We start from the raw sequence: 24,508 nt of genomic DNA on the forward strand, positions 1-24,508 counted from the left end.
CACCATCAAGCTTGTGCTCATTTAATATATATATGTATATATAAAAACATACAAAAAGTACAAGATAAATCACATTAAGAAACTTTTACAGTGTAATTGTCCTGATTATTTTATTCTTAAGGGCCAATTTTTTTTGTGCACAGAAATCTCAATGTGACTGTTGTTCCAGAATTCAGCATAGTGCCACTGCACAGAATTCACCTTTCTGTGCAGTCCATTAAAAAAAAAACCCCAAAAACAACACACACCACAGGACAAAACATTCTTCTTAAATCAAATTCTATTTGTGAATTCAGCAAAATAATTTCTATAAAATAAAACAGCAAAATATTTAAATAGTATAGGGTGGGCTGTATCTGTTTTGCAGGGGTATTTGGTTTTTAGACAGGTTCCAAAAAATTACACACATTCAAGTTACCAATTTTCATTTAAATACAGTATTTACTGATGCGTTTCTTTAAGTCTTTAAACAAATGTTTATTCTGGAATAGAGATACCTCAGAATTGTATTTGAGTAACCAGTAGTTTCTTTTATAATTAAACCCTGCTTCTAATGTTAAGATTTCCTGTATAATGGATAAAAGGCTAAGACAATTCTCGCTTTCAAGTAGAACTGTGAACGAGCAGAAAACCAGCAAGTTAACTTGGTGCAGCGGCACTCACAAGTACTGTGTGATTTTGTTGACTTCCACTTCACTGGGATGCAGTAGAAGGAAAGTGTTAGAAGTTTATCTAATAAGCTCTACCAAAGAAACAAAACAAGCACACCAAATACAGTCTATTATGCTCCAGGCATCCTGGCATAGCAAATTTTTGCATATTTGTTTTAAATCTTTTAAATTCCTATTACTGAAAACTAAGTGTTCTTTATCCCACCCAGAGACAGAACTGTCAAACATCAGATGTGAGGAACATATGTGAAACTGAAAACCACTTGTTTGTCACATTTTCCCTCCCCATTTTATATAGTCTAGGTGTAAGAAGAAAAAGTTCTGAGCAATACAGTTGTCACATTGGGACAACTGCTGTCACTTTTTTTTTCCCCCCTCGTTGGCTACACTAACTTGGTGTGAAGCCATGCTAAATGTTACAGCATAACTATAGCTTCAAAGTGATTAACCTAATACCAGAATGAAAAAGGCAATGAAAAAAGATCTAGAAACAATGTTACATCACCAATTTTCCACATCAACCAAATAATTAAAAGGTTACCAGCCATTACGTTGCTCATAGTAAAATCGACTCCAGTGGCAAAGAATTAACATGAAACTATTTTTGTGGTTGACATGGATAGGCTTTTTTGTAAAGGAGTTGATCCGACTGCCATGAGGCAGGCAACACTGGTTGCAGAGCGCAGCAGATATATCAAGAAATTATTTTTTTGTTTTTGTAGATCTGTGAGTCTCATCAAGACAAAAAAAAAGTTTCTTGCTCAAGAATTAACAGTCAAACATTAATATACTATATACACCTTTGCCATTTACACATTAGCATCAGGCCATTTATTACAAAACACTATACACTTTCCACTGCAGGCGGGTTATATATTGACAGCAATTTTCTGCAGATAAGACAGTGAATAGACTCTCCACTCCATGTTGATTAGGAATAGTTTTTCTAGTTTTAAATATTAGCCAGACACAGAGAAAGGTTGGACTGTAAGGCCTGGGTGCACAGTCTTGATGGAGCAAGTTAATTGATTATGTGCATTTCACTAATCTTTTGTCTGAGGCGGGGAAACTTCTTCACTGCCTTCATAATTTTCTTGTGCTCGTTGGCCAGTTCGCTGAGGGTTGTTCATATGATGTGCTGCTGGGCCTGTATATGGCTGTCCATGCACGTGGTTATTCTGCAATAAAGCATAAACATTTTAAAGGGACATTAAACTTGTGGGCTGTTTCCTGACTAGTTACTTGCTTTTCCCCTTTACGTTCAGACTATGCTCAAGCACACCGAGCTTCTCGTGTAGTAAAATCTAGATGAACACACATCACAGTTTCTTCATTCCTCTGAATCGCATCTTTCACTTACCTTTTCAACTTACACAGCAGGTAAACAAACTTTCAGCTTGTAAAGATAAAAGGATTAGTTGAAACAGTAATCTCAGCTTTTGAATAACAAACAGTCACATGCAAAGCAAAAGCAGCAAGAAAGAAAGAAAAGGAGACGAAAAGAGGCCGCTTATGTGCTGCGGACATTAAACTGTGCGCATATTTTATCAACAGATTCAACCAGCTTGAGTTTTTTTTTCCTAAGACAATGGAAAAAGCATACCTGTATTTATGCAGCGTATTTTCATTTTTAAGAGGGAAAACTTTAATGTTACAGAACTGAATGAAATCTAGACCAGTAGTTTTCTGCGGATGCTCTGCCCCAATTTAAAGAGTCATACACACATCTGGCAAATGAAAACATCTCATTTATCTACTGTTTTGCAGAGTTTAACCAACCGTGGAGAAACTAGGAATATGAGGATTGTGTGTGTTAGTGAGAAATGCCATCTCTTGCAAGAAAGTGAACGCATCACACGGATAATGGTGAGGTTACGGTATGTGTCTGAACTCAGGAGCTCAGAAAGGAGCGGGAAAATCTGCATGACTTACCAACTGCTCTGCTGAGAACATCAAGTAAGGAAAGCAAGATGGAGGGAAAATGGGTTTGGGCAGGAAAGGAAATTAAATTAGCAGATTTGGAATATATAAAATGAATTGGAACAAAAAATGGCAACTAAGTGGGGGAATCTACTAATTTAGTCAATTCAATAAAAAACCCGGTTATGATTCCTTTCAGATCTGGCTTTCCACTGAAAGATATTAACGAAGGAGCCATTTAACATAAAAACAGATTTAGATTTTATATGTACTTAAGATTTAGAGATCAGTGTTCATAGCACAAGTTGCACGTAACAAAGCCATCTGCATTTTTCTGAAAGCCTTCCAATTACCCAAACTGAAATTCAGGCCTTAAGGCTTGAAAGAAAGCAACTCACAAAATATTATCAATGTCAACAAATACCACAGAATCAAATTCAGTATGCACTAGACTGCGATGACATCTGTCCCCCTGCTCTTTCTACGGATGATTAATCCCTGATCTGCTAACATTAGAATTCTCACCTGAAACTCTGATGGTGAAACTGTTCCTGGCAAAATGGAGGTGTATCTTTATAAAGATAAAGATACAAGATATAAAGATATATACAAGATAAAGATATTCCTCCAAGTGTGGTATTTGACAATAACATGCTTCTGGCTAAATGCCTATAATTTAAGTTACCATAAATGCTGAAAAAAGCTAACCTGGAATTCTGAATAAATGGTTCAACTCTGAGCTTTTACCTGTTGATACTGGGAACCAGGTGAATGGGGATAGAGTGGGGCATCTTCAGGTGGAGAAGACTCATGTTCATCCGGGGCATCAGGATCATCTGGTTCCTAAAGTTTGAAAAAAACATTTAATTTACTTAGGTAAAACATATTAAGATTATTCTATCCAGAACCAATCCTACATGCAAGTGACTGTTTCAGACATGCCTGGAGAAAAATTCCACCCCACCGTGTCACCCATAGCTTGTATTGTACTACAGAAAAATTCCCACTATCAACCTACTATTGGAAAAATAGAGCCATTCATAATCTACGTTAAATGGTCAATTCCAATTCTGTACTGCTAATTCTTTAAGTGACAGATGTCTATAGAAACAGTAATAAAAGTGGAAAAATGCACAGGAGTATGTAACTGAAGCCAACAAAACCGGAAATCCATATTTATAAAATACTTATGTGTTACCTCTATAATGACCAGAGACCGTTGCTAAGGTTAATTATTTATAGAAGCACTTCGCTCAAATTTTTTACCAAAAGTCACATTAATTCTTTACCTCCTCTGGGCAGAGTTCACAAGCTTTTGCAAGAGTCATTCTAGCACTGTGCGATCTCTCTAGGAAGTAGCCATTTGATGTTTCATTGCTTTGTATTGGTGGAGACCAATTATTATAGGTGTATTGGGGATTGCCAGTGTATGGTCTACGCTCAAGCTCGTCTCCAAGCCATTCTACTGCCCAGGTCCATTTTCTCTTCAAATCTCCATTGCTCTGCAGATGGAAAATTACAAATTCAGAATTAATTTCTCTATTCTTCAAAATAGAAATATTTTTCCCTTCCTGTACATCAGCTATCAGAGAAAAGACCACCAACACATATGCTGCTGTTTAAAAGACTCCCTGAAATACCCTTTTGTGCACAAAGAAAACTTCAAGTTTGAAATGAAGTCTGCTGATTTGCAGCTGTATCACAGAATCATGAGTGCGAGTTTAACCAAATTGCTCTCAATCCCATCTATTGACCTTCTGATATAGGAAGGTTCAAATGAGTTGTAATTGGAAGTTGTAATTTCATCAAGGCGATGAAAACTGAATAATGGTGGTTTTGTTGTTGGTTTGCTTTTTAATACACAGAACTGGGAAAAAAGCAGCAAAAAACAGAAAGAGAAGTATTACCTGAAGGATCTGGTAGGCTACAGGACAGTTGCTGAAGAGAGCTACCATGCACTTTATACACTGGTAAGCTCTTTTCTGATAATGATTCTTAGAGCGCTGAATGGTGTCAAATAGTCCATCCCTGTCATCCGGGATTCCCTTAAGTGCATTGTGAATCCTACAAAAAAAAAAAAAAAAAAAGAAGAAGAACAACTTCAAGTGTTAGAGATTTAGTATTTGAATTAAGTCTTCACTTTCAAGGTAATTATAAAAGGGATAGCTTGTATTCTGATTTCTGGTTTTAGTACGAGGTTTTTTTTTTAATCGGAAAACTAATGACACATCACATATGTAACATGATTTTAGCACGTTTGGTAATATTTAAACTCTCTGAATGATATATAAAACATGACAGTACGATTAATTCTAATCACAGCAATGAACTTTAACTGGTTCATTTTTATTACTTATTTTTAAAATCAAGTGCATTTACAAAATAGACCTGTTAACCTAATAGGTCCTTCTGCAATTAGAACAGTTAAATCCTCAACAGAATGGTTACTTATGTTACAGTTATGCTTCTCAAAGATACACTCTTTTTAGATGCAGTTCCTCTGAAGAGGAATGAATGGTACATATTTGTGCATGGGGATAAGGGACTTGAGCATTCCCTGGAACTAAGCCCACTTTCTCTGCCTTCTGCTCTCGAACAAAGGGTAGAGGAATTAATTGCCACCCTGAAACTGTGCAAGAACTGAGAACTGGCATACTTTTGGCTTTAGAAAAAACTCAGAGGAGGGCATGGAACCTACACTGACATCTCCAAGAGCTACACTCATTGCAGGAAAAGCAATTGCCCTCTTTCGTCATAGCCCTGGCAACAGTCAGTGAATAGACACCCCAGGCAGCTGGCAACCTAGGCTCCATCTGTAAAGTGATGATGAGCTTTACTTCAGCCGATTTAACTTAATGGTACTTGTAACACTATCATCCCAAACTTGGCACCTGAACTTGTCAAATCAAGTGAAATTTATGAGGGCGGGTCTGATGCCAAAGAACAGCAGCAGCCATCTCACAGTACCAGAATACAAGGAGCACCAAAGGATGCACACTGTCTAAGATCAGATGATGCTTGTTTTCTACGAGTTAGAAGATATTACCTTTTACTACGGACAGTTACACTATTTGGGTTTTTTTTGAAAGAGAAGACAAAGATCATTATAACTCTGTGATTATCACAGCAAAACCAAGAACAGGACAGAGACCAGTACTCCAAGCTACTGCCAGAAGCGGCAGCAAGAAACCAGAGGATGACTGCAGCTGGCCACTTAATACCCCTCTGCTGAAGCCTAACACAATTCCAACAAACACTGCTATTCCTGAGACTGCAATCTTGAATACAAAGTGATGCACATCTCCAAGTATAGTGAAAGCCATACCACAACATTCAACCTCCTTCATACCCCATTATTTCAAACATAGCACTATCCCAAACAACCACTTCCATGATTTCTCACCTGCATTTCCACCCTGAAATATATTATTTTACTTCACATCTACTAAAGTATGCCCATCCTCCAGCATTCTGTGGACTTAAAGACATCTTATGGAAGTATTTGTTTATCAGGAAGAAAATATAAACAAATTGCATTACATATACATATATATGCAAAATGAAAAGCCTATGTACAAAGGGTATTCTCGTCCCTTACCTAAGCTGTAATTCCTATAAAGAAAATGAAGAAATCCCTCCAACTCAGTCTTCATGTTTTGGAGTGTGGTGAGCCAGACCACCATCATCTCTTAGAGTAGCTTCTAAAGTAAGGCTAGGCAACTGATAAAATCCTGAGCGTGCAGTCTACTTCTACAGGTTAAGTACAAGAGTTTGCTCCAATACCCTTACTGCACACGGCAAGTGTGCTCTTACTCAAAGTATTTTAAATGTCATATGAGACATGGTTGCAAATGATTTAGTAAATCTGATACTACCTATATTCACTTATTACGAAACAGTGACATTTTGAAGTATTGACAGATATAGCATGTTGATGACATTTATTTTGTGTTACCTCACCTACTACTACTTCTATAAAAAACTTCTGAAAAATTGACTATTCTCTCTAATAGTATTTGCAATAATTACATTTTTTTAATCTCAACTTTCAAAAGCCTTATTCTGTAGACACATAAAAATTAGGTTTGAAACTGGATGAATATTTAATATATTGAAGTTAAAATTCCCTTGAAATGTGATCATATAGAGAATATTTATGTATGCCATATGCTTTTCTCCCAAGTTCACACTTTATGCATGTCTTGGTATCACTACTACGACTGACGTACTTCTTAGTAAGACCAGGCTATCACTGGACCCTCTTGAATGAGATGTTTCTAAGAATCAATCTAAGCACCTCACAGTAAATACCAATGAGTTTAGCCTAAACGGCACATTCTCTTTTGTGTGAAAAATCTTGGGTTTATAGGACTAAGTAGCAGATTTCTCAATAGTAAAGAAGGTCAAGGTGAAAAATTGTAGATTTATCTCAAAAATTGAGATAAAAGTGGAAAAAAACGCTTTATTCCTGTATTTTGATTTAATATATATTTAAAACAAACCTCTTGAAAGGATTAGCAACAGAACCACTGGGAAAACAAGCTGTACAAAACATAAGAATCTTCAATTATAAAGACAGGTAAATACTAACCTGTGAGTTTGCCAAGAGTCCTCAATTAATAGGATTTGCAGAAGCAGATCCAAATAAGGTCGAAGCTCGTATGTATATGAATATGCAACCTTAAGAAGTAAAAATGCAGAGAACATAAGAAAGCATTCCTTAAAGCATGCAGATTACATGGTGCAATACAAGAACACAATTCATTTGAAGTGAAGTTTACTGTCATTTAAAGGATATTTCAAGATACAATGCATTGGTTTTTTTTAAATGTTGATTGTGTCAGGGTTTTTTGGAGATTGTGGTTTTGTTGGGTTTTTTTGTTTGTTTTTTCTTTTAAATACAGTAGGTTTTGTAAAGGACAAAATGTGTCCTCATGAGTTTCTAGCACAACTGATCTGGAGCCCCAAGCATGAGATGCTGAAGGAGCTACCTTAAAAAATACCTTTAGAAAAGCACAATTACAAAACGGTATTTTTTCACTGATATTGCTACTTCTAGACAGTACGTTCAAAGGTTATCTTCAAAGGTTATCCTAAAATGCAAAATACATGGCTAGCAAAATATCAGTAAAGTGATTTTTATTATGATTCTTTCAAGTGCCAAACAAAAGGACAGAGAAAAAAGGGAAGTTTACATGGAAAAAAAAAATGGGCAAATATAAAGATGAGCTAACAGAAGTCAAAAATTTTATTTGGAGTGGAAAAGTATGACTAACCTTACAGAGATTACAAAGGAAAAACAAGACAGTCCCAGAGTCTTTCCCGAGTCTAAAACCAAGTATGTTCTGCAGACTTGTAAAAAAGAACTTTACGAACATACTCAAAATAAATAGAAGGGAGATCTTAGGAAATGATTCTAACTTTCCATGCAACATAAGAAGCTCTTTTACGGATAATGACAGAAAAGCTTTAGGAAATGCTCTTGCAATACATAAAGACCACCTCAGTCTACTTACTTTCCATCCTTAACATAGCATTCCTAACTCATAAAAGGTCAATTGCTTTCCTAAACTCATAAAAGGACTTCTCATAGTACTCCAACATGATGTATAGACCCAAGAGTGTCAATACTGACAGAGGATGCCATCTTAAGGAAAGTTTATTTGTCAAGCACCTGTTCAGTATTTAATACAACATTCCTATATATAAATACAGAATCTTACATCATACACATTTATATTCCCATCTTTCTCCTAGTTTTTTATTTTTACCTGCCAAAGAAGTTCACTGAGGACAGTGGACGAGAACTGAGGATTCTCCCAACAGCAGAAACGAAGCAACTTGATGGTCTCTTCAGAGTTGCTGCAATCTTCAATAATTTTCTTCACATAACTAGTTCTCACAAACAAGATGTCTGCTACGTTCTGCTGAAGTGCCATTATAGGTTGAGATAAATTAGGATCACCGTAAGGGTTGGCAAGTGGGGGATTACCTAGAACAAACAGTTATTACAGATGAAAAGGTACTGAAGTACTTCCAGTGTAGACACAACAAAATATGCATTGGTGTAACTCATCAAAGAACAATAGATGGAGAAAAAACCCAACCCCTCGCCCTAACAGTTAATTTTCTTTGAAAAATACTATGGTATGAAGTAGCTAAGTTTTCTGATTGTGAAGCTTGACACTTGCTGCCTGAGAGAGGAACTTCTCCCTCTCAGATAAGATTATGCAGTGACAATCAAAGCAGAACAGCTGGAGACACGTTCATATGCAAGAGAAATTACTGAGCGTTTCGTCAGTGAAATCCTCTTATCTCCTAATTTATCTGCTTCACTGCTTGTGTAACACAGCCCAAATATATCATATTTTAGGACACAAGGTCTATTTACTTCACTAGGCAATGGGAAAGGGTTCAGAGGAATATCTATGTCAGAACAGTCCCATCTGAATTGCTAGAGTGTAGAGAGAAGTAATATACTCTTGAAAGAATGAAAATTAATGTATCTTATTTAGTAAGCTTCATTTTGTGTAAGGAAAACCCACTGATTTCCTCCTGATGTTTCTAAATTTAGCAGTCTTTTGAGTTATTGTTTGAAGATGCCCAGAAGTCCAAGGGAGAACTTTTCCAGTTTAATATGCTGAAGCAAAAAATAACTTTACTTTGCAAATAGTAATCGTAATTAGTAGTCAGAGTAACGTTCATACAAAGTAATTTTTTTTAGTACAACATTATGAATACAGTGAATATACCATTATTTTTCATAGGTAGAGTATCTTTTCAGTGTAAGCCTCAAATAATGCACTGGAAACAAAATCAAATCAAAATTGCCAAGTGGTTCTGAAGCTTATTATAGCACAGTAAAATTTTCAGTTCATTAATCTTACTACAGCACATTCTAGCCTATTGACTTTATAGCCTGACATATCAAGCTGTAATGAGTTTGCCATTAAATAGCTTCTCTACAGATTCCTAATTACGTTTTCTAAAATATGCTTAATAGAACGTGTACATATACAGGCTATGAAGTCCATGTAGCCCAATATTCTGTCACCATTTCTCAAAAATAACTGCACTCTATTCAGCTACTGGAGATATTAATGATTTATACTGTGGTTGACCAATTTCTAGCTGATTCTTTATTTTTTATAAATTTAAGTGCTGGCTTCTGTTTGTCATCTTGACTGCGAACAAGCACCAAATCATTTTCGAGAGCTATCCACAACAATGCAAGATCTCTTTACTGATAAGCAGTATCAGCTCTTTCAGAGCCTGCTATAGTGTTTTCCCTGTACAGATTACTTTTGTACTGGTAACGTGAAAGTAATTTATTATTTTATTGCCTACTCAGAATCAAAAGATCTTTATGCAACTCTTTACAATGAGCTTAAACTATTCTAAAATCATTACTATTTTGTAATCAAACTACTACTTTACTACTCAGTTGTTTTCCTGTATCTTTAAGGAATAAGCCAAGAAGCATAAAATATAGATTTGTCTTGTGCTTTTTAGTTTTGCTTACAACAAAGAGATTTCTGTCTTTAAACAAAAGGAGTTACTAAACATAAAAGGCAAACATTTTTCCAGCTAATCCATTTTACAAATAATAGCTAAATATACACAAAAGACATTTACTGATCTATTCAATTAATCTAAAGAAAACTTAAAATTCACTATACCATTGATAGAAGACTGCATCCGCGATGACACATTGCAACAACGGATCAGTTGTGACACAACAGTGTATAGCTTCCCCAGTTCAGCATACTGGTATTTAATTGGAGGACCTGGACCTTCATCCAGAGCCACAAGCATGAAGGTTGCAGGAACATTTAGTTTCAGAAGCTGTGTCTTCTCTGCCACACCTTTACAGGGAGGGGGGGAAAGATACATCTTGTTTCTGGCACTGACAATACTTTTTTTTAAAAAGAAAAATAACTACTGTTTACATGATTCCTAACTTTTCAGTTGCTGGGTTTTATTATAACCATTGTTTATGCTTTCTGAGGAAAAAAAATAATCAAATCAGTAAAGGTGCACAAGAAAACTATGTTCAGCTGAAAAATCACATTGAAGGAGAGTTGTAAATGACTACAATTTCTTAACAGTGCTCATTAGCACTTAGAATAACTAGCACCTGTGTTAATAGCAAAGCCTCAGAGAAGTCTTTTTGACGAAGAATCTTTTTATTGTGAGGCCCAGGATAGGGTGAACACCCCCCACAGTATACTTCGTTATTCTTCCATCATGTCCTAGATACATCAATTACAAATTTAAGACATTTCCAACTGTGCCATACTATGCAGTAAGTGTAAATGAGTGACAAAATCAATTTAAGAAAAAGCAACAAAGAGAAAACCTCCAAAACCAACCAAAAACCCAACCAACCAAAAAAATCCAAACATACAGCTAGTTTCACTGCAAGAATACCTTGCACATACTATACAAGTACTTACCAGTAAATTCGATATGTCCCTTCTGATCTTGTATTGTTTCTCAATTTGGTTAAAAGTAATGACTTTTCATACATTTCCAAGTTTTTTCTTATTCTGAAATACAACTGGACCTTACCTACCATCTTTCTGATAAGGAGGAATCCAGATAGCACCTTATTAGAGCTCTTTTATATTATCTTTTTGCTTATGTTAGATAGTTTTGTAGTTACATCCTTTGTAGAACTGATCTCTTGCTGGCTTTGATGTGAACAACATATTATTTGATTTCTCAAAATGTCAGACAATCTTTTTCACAGAACTTGGGGTGCTGCAGGAATGATGTATTGTGCCTTTTGCTGAATGAACACTCTACATCCATACAGAAGCCTTCAGTTAACAGCAGTTAAGACAAGCACAACTGCTTGGTATTTCCATGTTTATCTTTGCAGAGTAGATTGTGATAACGATCAGACCCACAAATAAAATTTAGTTATGCTTTCCCATCTGGCTTCTGAGTGCTTTCCTAGTCAGAGGCTTCAACTGCACTGACTGCCTATGAAAAGCTAGTAAAGAAGAAAAGATAACTTAGAGTAGAAGAATTGCATCTCTCTTCTCTGTAATGACATTAAGTCCACTCTGGGGGTCATGACGGAACCCTGCCTGACAGAGAATGCTTTGGTAGACAAAGTACATGAAAGCAACATACATTATAGGTGAAATTAAATTAACATATTTGCCTAGATTATTTTTACAGATAGGAAATCAAATTCCTTTAAAATTGTCTACCCACATGAAAGAGCTTCCAGAACACACTCTCTCTGTGTCAATTCTATGTGGAAATACTGAAGTAACTCCATTTGGACTGATACACTTAACACTTTAGCCACAAAGTAATCTAACAGAAATTCACATTTATAACTTGCCTGCATGAGCCAATAACCAGCAATTGCTGAGCTGCTCAGTATTATGGGCATTTTGTAAAATTTCCAAGGAACTGGATCGCCTGGCTTCATGCTACTTTACATAAAAGGATGAAAATATCTTGTATTAGAGTAAGAGGGAGAGCGTAATAGATTACTTCTATGGGAGAATATCGTATCTTGTTTAGAACTTGCTGAAGAGAAAGATGCTTTGTCACTTAGGCTACCACATGTGAAAGAGAAATGGGGCCCCGATAGAAGACCCTAATAACTGGGGAAAGTAAGAATGTAGAGCTCTGACAATTCACTAGATATGAACCTGTGACTACCCTCATGAATCTGAGTGTGCAAAAGCAATCCTTTATTCACTTGACTTGCATTTTATTACTCTTAATTGCTCTTCCTCAGGGCACATATATAAAGCAGCAATGGATTAACCCACCTGAGAAACAGTTTATTCAATCAATCATCAATTGATTTTCAGCATGCTGGTAATGCTAAGAGAAAGCATGACTAGAGCTGTTCATCTGAATGAAAAGGACTGATCTCAGTTTAACTGCAAAAATTATTTTTGTTTGGAATAGTTACTTCAGATACTATTAGTATTATTTTATTTTATTCTTAGTGTATAGGCTAGTGACTTTCTATGCAAAGAACCTACATAATCCAGAATTTAATACAAGTTTCTGTATACTTCTAAATCTATACTTATTTCTATTTTCATAATGCTGGATACAATTAAGATCCTGAAGAAAAATGGGTGACGCTGGAAGTGCCACAGCCAGTATTTCATGTCCAACAGCACAAAACTGATAACTATCTCAGTTATATTATAGCATGCGTGTAATGAGTCTTAAGTGTAGCACCTGCAAATACAGGTAGTCCTACTAGTCTTGCGTTCAAAGATGCTAAAATAAATACTCATTTGCGATTATATTCAATCTCTATTTTCATCTTTCATCAGAAAATTTAGGACTCTAGTCACTATCTCAAGAATCACTATCTCAAGCCTGGGAGAACTTTACTTATGTCTTCCTATATTGCAAAAACACTGGCTTTTCTTGCCTGTTTATCCTGGAGGAACCACAATATCCGATAAATTTACAGTGGAATTTCCCTGATTCTTGCATTCTTTTAGCTCATATGATGTCTATGGTGAAAGCATTCTGGCAAACAATGATGTCTAAGAACATATACCGATTGAGCTATTTCCTCAGCCTCCCAAAGAGTCTTTAAAGGGAAGACAGATACAGAATCAGTGTTTTGCATTCATAGCTGCGAACCTCAAAGGTCAACTGAAGAAATTAATATTGAAAGGGCACAGTTGGAATATATAGACAAAGCATGACCATCTGTATTGACGTTTCCATAAAGGAGAATCCTGCATCTCTCTCTTTTTTGAACTTTTATCTTCCTCAACTTCTTCAGGCTCAAACCATTTTACAGCCCCACATGCTTCTTGGGTCTCATGACCTCCCTGCAAATGAGCCCTGAACAAAGCATAACCTCTCTTGCCATTTTTTTTACCCCCACACCCTCTCAGAAGGACACAGTGTTATTGCTCCAAGCTTCTTGTGTTAATCTTCCAAGGAATGCAGGAAGACTAAAGCCCCAAACTCCAAACTGAAGGAACACAGATGCTCTAGAGAGCACTTACATGACATTTAATTATAACAATCTGCCCGAGGCTGAAAAACTGGATTCTCCTTCTGCTACCTGTGCAACTGTATCACTAATAAAAAAGTGCATTACAGTGTCATCAGTAAAAGTGTGTGTAATTTGCTTACCTAGATTGGCATACATTACAAACAGATTGAAATACTGCTGCAAATGGCGCCCATGTTCAGATACTTCCCTTCTTAGAAGATTTAGTACCGCTCTCAGTAAGTGATCACTTAAACTTAAGTTATCATAAGCCTATTAAAAAAAAAGTTTTAATATTAGTGGTTGAACCTATCAAATCTTTATTTAGTTTATACTTTCTACTATGGCAGAAAACAGAACTGGTTAAAAGGTACAGGATACATACAAGCTCTAAAATGCTAGCAGCTGGTTAGCCTTCTGTATCTCACACAAAGACAGACAGACATACAGGAAATAAGACTCCCGTCACTACATACCATGTAAGTCCAAGAAATTATGCAAGTACAGAAGCTTTTAATTGAGCTTTTTCTCCAATAGCAGCTAGGCTTAAATACTCAGAAAAGCACATGCAGTTCCACTGTGAACTTCATAGACTAAGACAGACAACCAAATCAACCTCTACAGGTGTATCTCAAATACCTTATGAAACAAAACACCATCAAAGCATATGTAGCTTTAACTTAATACAAATTCTTTTGCTGGATACAGTAGTGAAAACATTCTGAGAAAGTAAGTGGAACAATACAAATAAAAAGTGTCTTACTGTAGACATTAAAAACATGACAAAGCAAAGGCTTAAAAGGGTCGATCTTTTAAATTTTAATACAGTCCAAACAAAAACATTGTTATGACAAGTATTACATTAAGATTTCGGCTTTTTTTTTTTGTTTGTCAGTTCTAGGTGTATAAAATTAGGCAATTCACTGTCTACTCCTATGCAAAGTTACAATTTTTGACAATTTCAATGTTGCAGGATACAGGGGAAGAAAACTTAAGGAACTCCTGCATGTTTTTGTGGTTTTTGTTCTTGGGCTGGTTTGTTTGTTTTTTAATTCTAAATGAAAAACAAGGTTTCACTCCCCTACACATTACTTTATTATAAGTCACTACTTTACTTTGCAGATTTCACACTTGCAACTCAACTCAAAGTTCTCACTACTTAGTCTTCACAGAGGTTTACAAATGAGGGGAAACTGAACCCCTCTGACAGCAACTGCCACACAAACTGCTTGAGTTACATCATGTTATGTAGTGCAAAATGGACTGTACAGTGTTGACTGTACTGTCAACACTGATGCATCTACTCCAGAATTTACTTTACATTAAACGCTTATAATGAAGAAGTAAGAATAAGTTTCAAAAGTTTTTCGTTAGAAAATTAAATACCTGACTGGAAGGTCCAGGAGAGGCAAAAGGTGAAGGACATGGTCCGTCTTGCAATGAAAAATGTGCAATAAATACTATAAGTTTTGCAAATGCACCCCTCACTTCTGCACTAGGGCATTCCAAAAGATACTCAGAGAAGCGGTTTGAAACATTAAAAAGGACGTTGTGTGCAAACCAAAAGCGTACATTCTTGCTGTGTCGAAGAAGGATGCATAATGCATCATACCTGAAATAGAAGATGACACAACTGAGAAATTATGACCAAATGTCATTAATGAATTTTGGCAGACATATCCTTTTGCATAATTTGAAGAAAATACATGTTAAAGGTGATCCCCAAACGTTTTTGCTCACAAAATGCTTACAATCAGATAAATTGTCATTCCTATAGTGATACTCTCTGTTACTAGCAATCACAAATTAAAAAGATACTTCAATTAAAAAACTAACATTTAACTGTAGCATTTTACTTCTATCACCCATAGGAACTAAGACAGGATTGCATCCCCTAACTCCCAAACTCCTACTCAAAGCAGGTACTAAATTGGCAGCCATCATTCCCTCTGTATTGGAATTGGGGGAGAGGGTGAGCAGCAGAGAACATAGGAGGTGGATTTCATGAGCTGTGTATAAAGACAGGTAACGAAATATGTAACCTATCAGGAATTTATATTCTCATTTACAGATCTAAAAAAAGCCCCCCCAAAACAAAAAAAAAACCTCCCCAAAGAGTAAAATATCTGTTCCAGAGAGGGTCTTGTGTGACTCTGTCCTCCTTCCTGCAGCAATATTTGAACTCCTCTTGATCTCTTAAAATAACAGGAGTAACTTAGCTACTCTGAAAGTTGCTATTGGGAGAAAAACTTGAGGTAAATATTTGCCATGTATTACACAACTACTTACTAGTAACTGGTAAACTACTGGTCATCATGAATACTAGATTTTCTCTCTAGATCTACCAATAGTAACTCACACTCCCCAGCACAGAGCTTTTAGCTTAAAGACTAAAATGCTGTGGTGCTATGAATAAGATTGTACTGTTTGTTATACTACAGTTTTGAATTACAGGCCCCGTAGCAATGTACATAAAGCACTCTGCTAACAGAGTCTAAAAGACTATATACATGTTTCAGAAACAGACTACAAATATAAGCTGCACAAATGGGTTGAAAAGAGCTTTGTTTAAAACTACTCAAACCATGAACAAACCATTCTGAATTAGTCAGAATACATAACCTATTAGTTTTGCGCTAGCAATTAATTCTACTCCTTTATTCTTTTTCAAAGACAGACAAAAGGTAGGTTTAAGCTCTGTTTGAAAACGAATTTTGAAGCTGTTACAGCTCAGCAGCTTATTTTAAGGCTCAGTTTCTTCCCAGTATTTTCTGTTAAAATTTTCCCCCCTTTTCATGTGCACCTTGACCACGTAGTTGGGGAAGAGAGGAAAATGGCACAGACCACTAACACCTTTTATTGTCCTATGTATATAACTGGGATCTTTTAACAGACATCAAACTTCCAAAACTGTAATTGTTGTTAAAAGACAAGATACCAATCACTAGCAGGGCCACGGACTATTTTCTTTGTATGAAATCCTGTGGTGAAGAGAAATCTAGCAGCAAGCTGAATACTAATCATAGTTATTTCTTCTGCTTCAGGCAACAGGTGATCTTGTCCTAAAGAAAAATCAAAATATTCACATGTAGACAAAGTAAAAGCAATTTACTTTTAATAATTTAACTGATTCCAGATTACTCTTTTGTTTGACATTGTGTTCCAATTTCAACAAGAAACTCGATCAAAACAGCCTCTAGCTTATAATGTATCATTTGAAAATGTAAGCTTTAAGACAGGTACCTGGAGGCTAACATATGTCTGATTTTTAGAAATTCAGCATCTCACCTTTGAGAACTGTCTTCAGCAAAACAGCCCACAAACTTAAGTATTTTAACATGACTTAGTACATAAGCTGAATAATAGTTGATAGTTTATCAAAGTAGTTTTTGCTAAATATTCTGGCACATTATCACTGATGAACAACTCGACAACAGATGTTTAACTGCCGAAGTCCAGAAAGACGGAGTATTCAAAGTAGAATGCACAAAAGTTTCACTGGCTAGACAAATTCTTGACAACACAAATCAAAACTCTTCTTACAAGAAATTAATCCATAATTATTGCACTAACATACTAACCTGGAGGAGGATTTAAGTAGACACTATTACAAGTAAGCAACTTCTTTATGAACTGGAAATATTCTAGGCTGTACTGCATACGATTATGCATGAACTGCACGTTCTGCTTCCGTACACTTCGCTCAATGGCTGATGGCATTTTAATCTGATGGGGTTTAGTGGTGATAGCAAGTTCTGAAATATATTTTATTAGTTCATTGTCTTTGTCTATTGTGTCCATACGTTCATAAAAAAGAATATAAGCATTCCACCACCTCTTCTGGCGTCTGTAGGACATACGCTTCATCATGTGATCAAATACTTCTCCCATGTATTCTCCACCAAAACACTGATTTTTCATTTCTTCATCATCATCCATTTTACACTCTGTCACATCTCCATCATCAAATTTATACCACCGATTTTTCTCACCATCTCCACCATTCCTCTGGATAATATAAGAGTAATAATGTCCACCACTGGCCTGGCCACTGTGTACAAGTACACCAACAAGCCTGTATTTTGTGCTCCCAGAGTGTTCATTTTCAGACTGTTCATTTTGTATTATCTGATTTTCAGGATTTACATCATCTCCTTCCAATTTAGCTACACCTGCCACCGTGTAAGGCTCCATGTCCAGCTCTCGTGGAAATTCAAAATAATCATTGAACTTGATTGCACATTCCCTTTCCCAGTCATAATCAAATCGTTTCAACTGGATTGCAAGAACTGGAGGCAGCTTCTTAATCAACAAGCGTTTCACTGTATCAACCTAAAAAAGGACATGAACAGTTATCAGCTCTTAAGTTTCCATTCATATACTCTTACCAACAACCAAATTCAGTAATTAAAGGATAACTTTTTTTCCCTGACCATGAACTAAGACTGAACTTAGTATGGCTATAACATCACAGTTGTACACAAATTTAATATATAAGGAATCATTACCTTTTTGTTGCATTTTTCACAATGATATGCGTTTGCACCTTCCAATAAATCTCCTTTGACATACTGTTCCAAAGAATCAAGAAGGTTTTGGTGATTTCTTATATCTACATTCAGAGTTGTGAAGGATTCCTCGCATTCGTACCTACCAATGAACAGACAGATGTAAGAGAAAGGTAGAAACGTGTTCAACTTATGTTTTACAGGTGCTACACAGCACCTTGCTGCAAAAGTTTTATTCAGCATTTGATGTCAACTTCTGGCAAAAGGAGTTAAGCAGTAAAAAAAAAAACAACCCAAGCAACCACTGAACTCTCTTTATTGTAGTCTTCCTATAATTATATTACAGTATCTGCACATTGTATTTTTTGATCTGCACTAACTATAGTTATTTTACAAACATCATAGAAATGACCTGTGTGTCTCAAGTTCACTGAAAAGATCATGGAAGTTGAACCTTTTAGCACATCTTGCTTTTAAAGCAGCTGAAGTAGCATGACAGACCCTTGGCTAACTTAAGCTAGTAGAGAAGCACAGACAGCAAAGCAGAGTACTTTTTCCATTGCTGACCTTTACTGTCAGGAATGAGACTGATAAACACAAATATTGTATCATACCTAAAGACAACAGTTAAAAAAAAAAAAAGCAGCCTTTTAATTTTTCTGTCTGAAAAAACCCCAATAGCTGTCTTCATAAAATCACTTTGCATATTTATGACTGGCTTCGACTTACTGTGTTCTGATATAACCTTCAAACAAATTCCTAGCAATGCTTGAGAGACAAGCAGTTAAGACATCGTGGAAACAATTTTTTTTTTTTTTTTAAATAAAGAAGTGATGAATAAATTAAAAACCTTGCACCTATTCCAACATAACCCTGCAGGGCTTGTTTCTCTGATATGCAATCAAGCATACAAAGGTTTTTATAACAGTGAATAAACCAGTATTTAGAAACACTTCAACTAAAACAGTAATATTCATTCACCTATTAAATAACTTACAAATTTAGAAAAGCTGTTAATCTGTCATACCCCAATCCAATAGTTTAGTTTATCATCAGTTTTCTCCTCCCTAAACTACAATCAGGGTAACATTTTTATTAAGAAGTACAATTATGCAAATCCAGTAGAGTTCCAAAAAGACAGGTAATATTTCACAACAGTACATAATATCAGGAATGAATGGTAACTCATGTTGCTTCCCATCTGTATCTTCCATTTAATTACCCATTGCACATAAAAAAATCAGTGCTTTCACTTTATCTTGCAGTATTTCAACTTACTTCTGGTCACACATTTTAACACATGAAACTTAAGATGTTCCACTTATAAGTTCTTCTAATTCACACATGAGCTGAACTGAAGTTGAAAGATTACCACAATAAAATCAGTTTGTATCAGTGTTTTTTTCCCATATTTTAATTGCTAACTGAAGGATAACAGTAAATGGTCAACTTTCACAATAAAAAGAACTTGCAATCGTAATGTGCAGAGAGATCTATATGGTTTAAGAATCACACGTGAGCTGAAAGATGTAGTGAACAGTAAGAAGGCCAACCGTTAGTGACACAAAATTTAACACAATAATAAAAAAGCCAACTGTTGAAAAAGAACAAGTCCATCATCAGGCCATCTTGAATCTTGAACGCAATTCTAATCATCCACCTCAAAAGGGATACAGAAGAAAAAAGTCTAGAGAAGTACAACTGTACCATGCCTAGTTCTATTCCTTCACTAAGCATCTGTCATTGATCACCATCATCAAGACAGTGGGCTACAGACTTCCAGTCTGATTTGGTATGGGTGTTTTTTTACATACCCTGTATGAAGCTGAATTTCAGTATTCACATTTTAAGTTAATTAAAAATACAGCAGAAATCTTAAGAAAAAGATAAACTTTCTACACCATTCTCCTTAATTACAGCTTACACAGTGAGTATGAACGGAGTTTTACTCACTGGAATTAAAGATTCATACGTGGGTCAGCTCTATCCACACACTATGGAAGACAGAAGACAGCAAGAGCTGTTGGCCATGTCTAAAAATTTTATACATTGCATTTGGTCCCTAAGTTGCTTTCACTTTTAACAGGAACAAGCTGTATCTTTTCCTCCCCTGATCAATACACAACACTTCACATACAATCTGCTAGGTAGAAGCAATAATCATCAAGTATTTCAAGGCACTTGAAGACAAACTGATGTTAAGGCTGTAGAAAAAACAAGGTAAAAAATTCTATTAGCTTTAAAAAAAAACAACCCAAAACCACACAAAACACCCACTCTTGACTCTTTAGTCACTTTTATAAGTTTACAAACACAGGCTGTTTTTCTGTAAGAAAGGAGAATCTTAAAACACTTACCGATGTGGGCATCCTTGACAAATCTTCTGATCAGCAAAGGACCCTCCTAAAACTTTACTTAACATTGCTGGATGGCCCAAAGCTTTTAAAGCTTCATCTAAACTGTCCACCAAGGAATTAAAAAATTCTAAAGCATCATGTTGTTCACGTAGATTTACAGGTTCACCCCAAAGTCTGAAAACAAAAGCACATTCTTGTCAAATATTTTTTTTGTTCTCCAACAATTTCTTTTCTAAAAAAAATATTATTCAAGCTATTAATCCCTCCTTCTTACTGCGCAAAACTATTTATTGCTTTGTGATGTAGTATACCAACTGTTACTCTGTCCCTGACACTTACTTACTGGTAAGTAAAAACAAGCTTTTGTGTATAACTTCATACTTAGTTCAAAGTCAAGAACTGCTAGAATTCAAGATAACCATCTTGCTGTAAACTTCGGTTTATTAACAGACTTCTACAGAATGATGAAAAGGTAGGATAACAGATACAATGCTGCACAAGTTCTGCTAATTTACACTTAACATCATTATCATTTCTTCTACTACGATTAGTTTGGTTGCATTTCAGTGGTCCAGTGAACAGACATCAATACTTAGTTTTCTGTTTACCTAAATTGTTTCCAAAACCCTCTTGGTACATAGTACTGTAGCCTGGAAGCTGCTAAATGACCAAAAATTACTTGGAGATGCCTCAGAACTCCAATATTGTACTCTTTTCTATCTTCTGTTTTACTCAGTGCTGGTTTGTCTTCATACTGATGTGGATAACCAAACACATCATCTCGCGGGTCAACATTGCTCTGAAACACAGAAGAAAATTTGTGCAATTAACTTTGACATGTAGCTATCTCATAGCTAGTTGTATCCCTTGTTCAATTTAACAATGTACGGTGTTTCATATTCTCATCTGAAGAAACAAATAATGTCTTTGTATGCATTAACGGAGTTCTGGTGGCAGAAGTGGTGTATGGTGCTTTCCAGTACAAATCCCTGAGGGGGAAGTCTGCAAACCCCGCTACTTGGATCTTTTGAACTGCCGCTCTGGCAGCGAGCCTATTCAAGTAAGACATACTATGCTATTGTCCCCACTGCCAGCAGTGGAAAGCAAAGTCATAGGCAACTTAAATTTGTTACAACCTTTTCATAGAAAAGAATTCTATTTTAAAGATAAGCAAGTTCTACGTAGTTAAATTTACCTCATTGTCCTGCTTTTCATCCCCAGACATGTCATCATCTACATCACTGCCTGTGCCTTCAATTGCAAGAATCCCATTCCTGATGGCTGGAATCATGTACAGCTGCTGAATGACAGAATTCATGTAACAAGTGGCACCAGCATTTTTCAGGCCTACAAATCCCTTTGGTGGTCGAGGCCCAACAGGTGGTAGGTATTCCCATTCTGTAAGCGCTTCACAAGCTAAAAGAAAATAGCAGAATAGAAAACTATTTTGTTATAAAAGAATTAGACCATCAATGCAGTTACAAAGGGCAGTTGCATAAAATTACTATTTGTCTGTATCACACTGCAGTTTAATAAAACAAACGTTCCACCAGAAAACTTAATTGCTAAAATTAACACAACTTCTATGAACGATAGTTCTATCTGTAATCTTAACATTACACCATTTTCTTCTATTGCATAACTAAAAAGGTGGCCAGACAAAAAAAAAAGTCTATTTATGTATCGAACAGTTTTTCCTCAATACCAGCAAGTTTCTTAGCTGAAGAATTCAGCTGAATGAATCTAGAATATATAACCAATTTATAAACCTTTCCCAAATTTATAATCCTTTTAAAATTACAATATTTCACTGATGCCTCACTTTTCCTTGCCAGGATGGGAAACAGTTTCAGATAGTGCTATCTGTATGACTTGTGATAGATTTTTTTCCTCCTGAGTCTTCTCCCTCAGACCTCTCACATCTCTTCAGAGTACATTTACGATCACAGGTTTCCTACGCTAACCTGTTGTTCTGTGGTTTTAACACAAAAAATTCTGACGTAAAAGCAAGTAAGAGAGCATGATGTTTACAAGCAAGCTTTACTTGGTATATGAAACACACAGCATGCACAGTTCATACATGTGTTCTCTCTTCTGTCTGACATACCATGGAGATCTGGCGTTCTATCGCACTTATCAAATATTTGAGTGGAAGGAAATGCCATAAAACCCTTCTAATTTTGAGGATAAGAAATACACTACTTCCCAATAGAAAAGGGTGAAGAAAAAAGGATGAGGCAGGGGGGGAAACGATAAAGCTGCCCTTTTCATTTGAGATGGGACCAAACAGGAAGAGACTGAAAAACCTCAAATGACTCACTGATAACCACCAACTGGCCAAGTAGTACTGCCATTGTGAAAGGTAGTGGACAATCCCTCCTATGGGATACTATTCTAGTTGCTTATAGCTTTGCTAATTCTGTTAAATCACAGAATGGGCTGGGCTGGAAGGGACCACTAAAGATCATCTAGTCCAAACCCCTGCCATGGGCAGGGACATCTTTCACCAGATCAGGCTGCTCAAAGCCCCACCCAACCTGATCTTGAACACTTCCAGGGATGGGGCATCCACAACTCTGCTGGGCAACCTCTTTCAGTTTAAAATCATTGTCCCTTGTCCTATCACTACAGGCCCTGGTAAAAAGTCTCTCTCCATCTTTCTTATAAGCCCCCTTTAAGTATTGAAAGGCTGCAATAAGGTCTCCCTGGAGACCTCTTCTCCAGGCTGAACAACCCCAACTCTCCCAGCCTTTCTTCCCATACGAGCTTGGGTTTGCTTGGTTTAGTTTTTTAGGTTTTTTCCCCTGTTAATATTACAGCCAAAATGGTTTAGTTATCCCATTTAGGGCTGCAGAAAATATGCTCGTTTGTTTGTTTTTAAGAAAGTCTTACGTGCTTTTTGTGGATAACAAAATCTGTGTTAATTATGAGCCATTTGCCATCCTTGTGAAAATTAGCCCAAGTTTCATTTGACTATCAGCTTTTGAAACACTAACATTCCTAAGTTTTTGTACATACTGCAATTGCTATAATCTTTCTCCAGTGAGAAGGAGAAAGTTCTTTGAGTGCAGAGCTGTGCTGAGACAAGGCCAAAACTGAAGAACAAACATTTGAGAAAGGACTATGACAAGCAGTGAATGAGTACAGAACTAAAAAGGGAAACAGGACAGTGGACCTGTGTCTGTGTGTGAACAATGATGACAAATTAGGTGAGCAACCAAGAGACTTGCACTAAAACTAAGCTGAAGATACCTGATGAGATTCTGGGATTGGTTAGGCAGAGCCTGAAATGATGAGACAAAAGTAGGAGACGCAGACAGAGTGAGGTTCCCGGGAGCTGGTAGGGACAAAGGGGAGTAGCCAGAGATCGGGGCAGGAAGGGTCAGACTGTGTAAGTGTCTGGAGCTGGAACTTGGATGCAACCATGTAATGCAAGTCAATACATTTACAGCATAAAGAACAAATAAAGGCTACACTGAAAAACTTCTCTAGATTTTCACAGCCTGATTTTGCACCACTAAAAGCAGCCACAAACAAACCACAAACTAAAAAACTCAGCATCTAGTTGTTGATAATATAAGAAAACCCTATACATAATACAGACATTAAAAAGTAGAAAAAAGATAATTAAAAATATTACATACTAGTGATTGCTGTACCTATGTAATACATTTCAGTCAAGGTGTCTACTATCTGCTTCAGATTTCGGACACATCCAACTGCTAGTGCAACTAGTAGCTCAAAGCCAGCATTAATAGTAGCTGGTGAACTACAGACTGGTATGGCCTGCTCAGCAGGCAATTCTCCATTTCTCATGTATTGTAGATAAACATTGGATGCCGGAAAGATGAAATCATCTATCAGCTCCTGGGGGGGGGAAAAAGTCACCTGTTACCATAGAAATGCACACTATTTTATAACAGAATAAGAGTTATTACATAAATGAATGTCTGAGAACCAGAGGAGTACTTAAAAAAAACCCAAGAGTTAAAATTGAGACTAACACCATAACAAGCTTGTAAATTTAGAACATAACTCCATTCTAAAGTGGTT

The 24,508-nt window shown here is 36.3% G+C and overlaps 1 protein-coding gene across 2 annotated transcripts in view; it reads right to left on the reverse strand.

Moving 5' to 3' along the window:
• Nucleotides 1–262: 262 nt before the first annotated feature.
• USP9X (ubiquitin specific peptidase 9, X-linked) overlaps nt 263–24,508 on the reverse strand; it is a 79,952-nt gene continuing 55,706 nt past the window's right edge. The window contains exons 29-44 of one of the 2 annotated variants that reach the window (XM_009283035.2): nt 24,100–24,322; nt 21,651–21,871; nt 21,064–21,254; nt 20,456–20,629; nt 18,099–18,240; nt 17,172–17,922; nt 16,529–16,652; nt 14,977–15,202; nt 13,734–13,863; nt 10,271–10,456; nt 8,363–8,583; nt 7,183–7,271; nt 4,499–4,655; nt 3,881–4,093; nt 3,339–3,434; nt 263–1,849 (exon numbers count right to left, since the gene is read on the reverse strand). In XM_009283035.2, coding sequence (XP_009281310.1) covers nt 1,715–1,849; nt 3,339–3,434; nt 3,881–4,093; nt 4,499–4,655; nt 7,183–7,271; nt 8,363–8,583; nt 10,271–10,456; nt 13,734–13,863; nt 14,977–15,202; nt 16,529–16,652; nt 17,172–17,922; nt 18,099–18,240; nt 20,456–20,629; nt 21,064–21,254; nt 21,651–21,871; nt 24,100–24,322 — 3,279 coding nt within the window. In that variant the 3' untranslated portion in view covers nt 263–1,714. The remainder of the gene's footprint in view (nt 1,850–3,338; nt 3,435–3,880; nt 4,094–4,498; nt 4,656–7,182; nt 7,272–8,362; nt 8,584–10,270; nt 10,457–13,733; nt 13,864–14,976; nt 15,203–16,528; nt 16,653–17,171; nt 17,923–18,098; nt 18,241–20,455; nt 20,630–21,063; nt 21,255–21,650; nt 21,872–24,099; nt 24,323–24,508) is intronic. The other variant, XM_009283036.2, reaches the window with a different exon arrangement.

The sequence above is a fragment of the Aptenodytes forsteri genome, unplaced genomic scaffold, assembly GCF_000699145.1.
Source record: "Aptenodytes forsteri isolate BGI_AS27 unplaced genomic scaffold, ASM69914v1 Scaffold2, whole genome shotgun sequence".
Lineage (NCBI taxonomy): Eukaryota > Metazoa > Chordata > Aves > Sphenisciformes > Spheniscidae > Aptenodytes > Aptenodytes forsteri.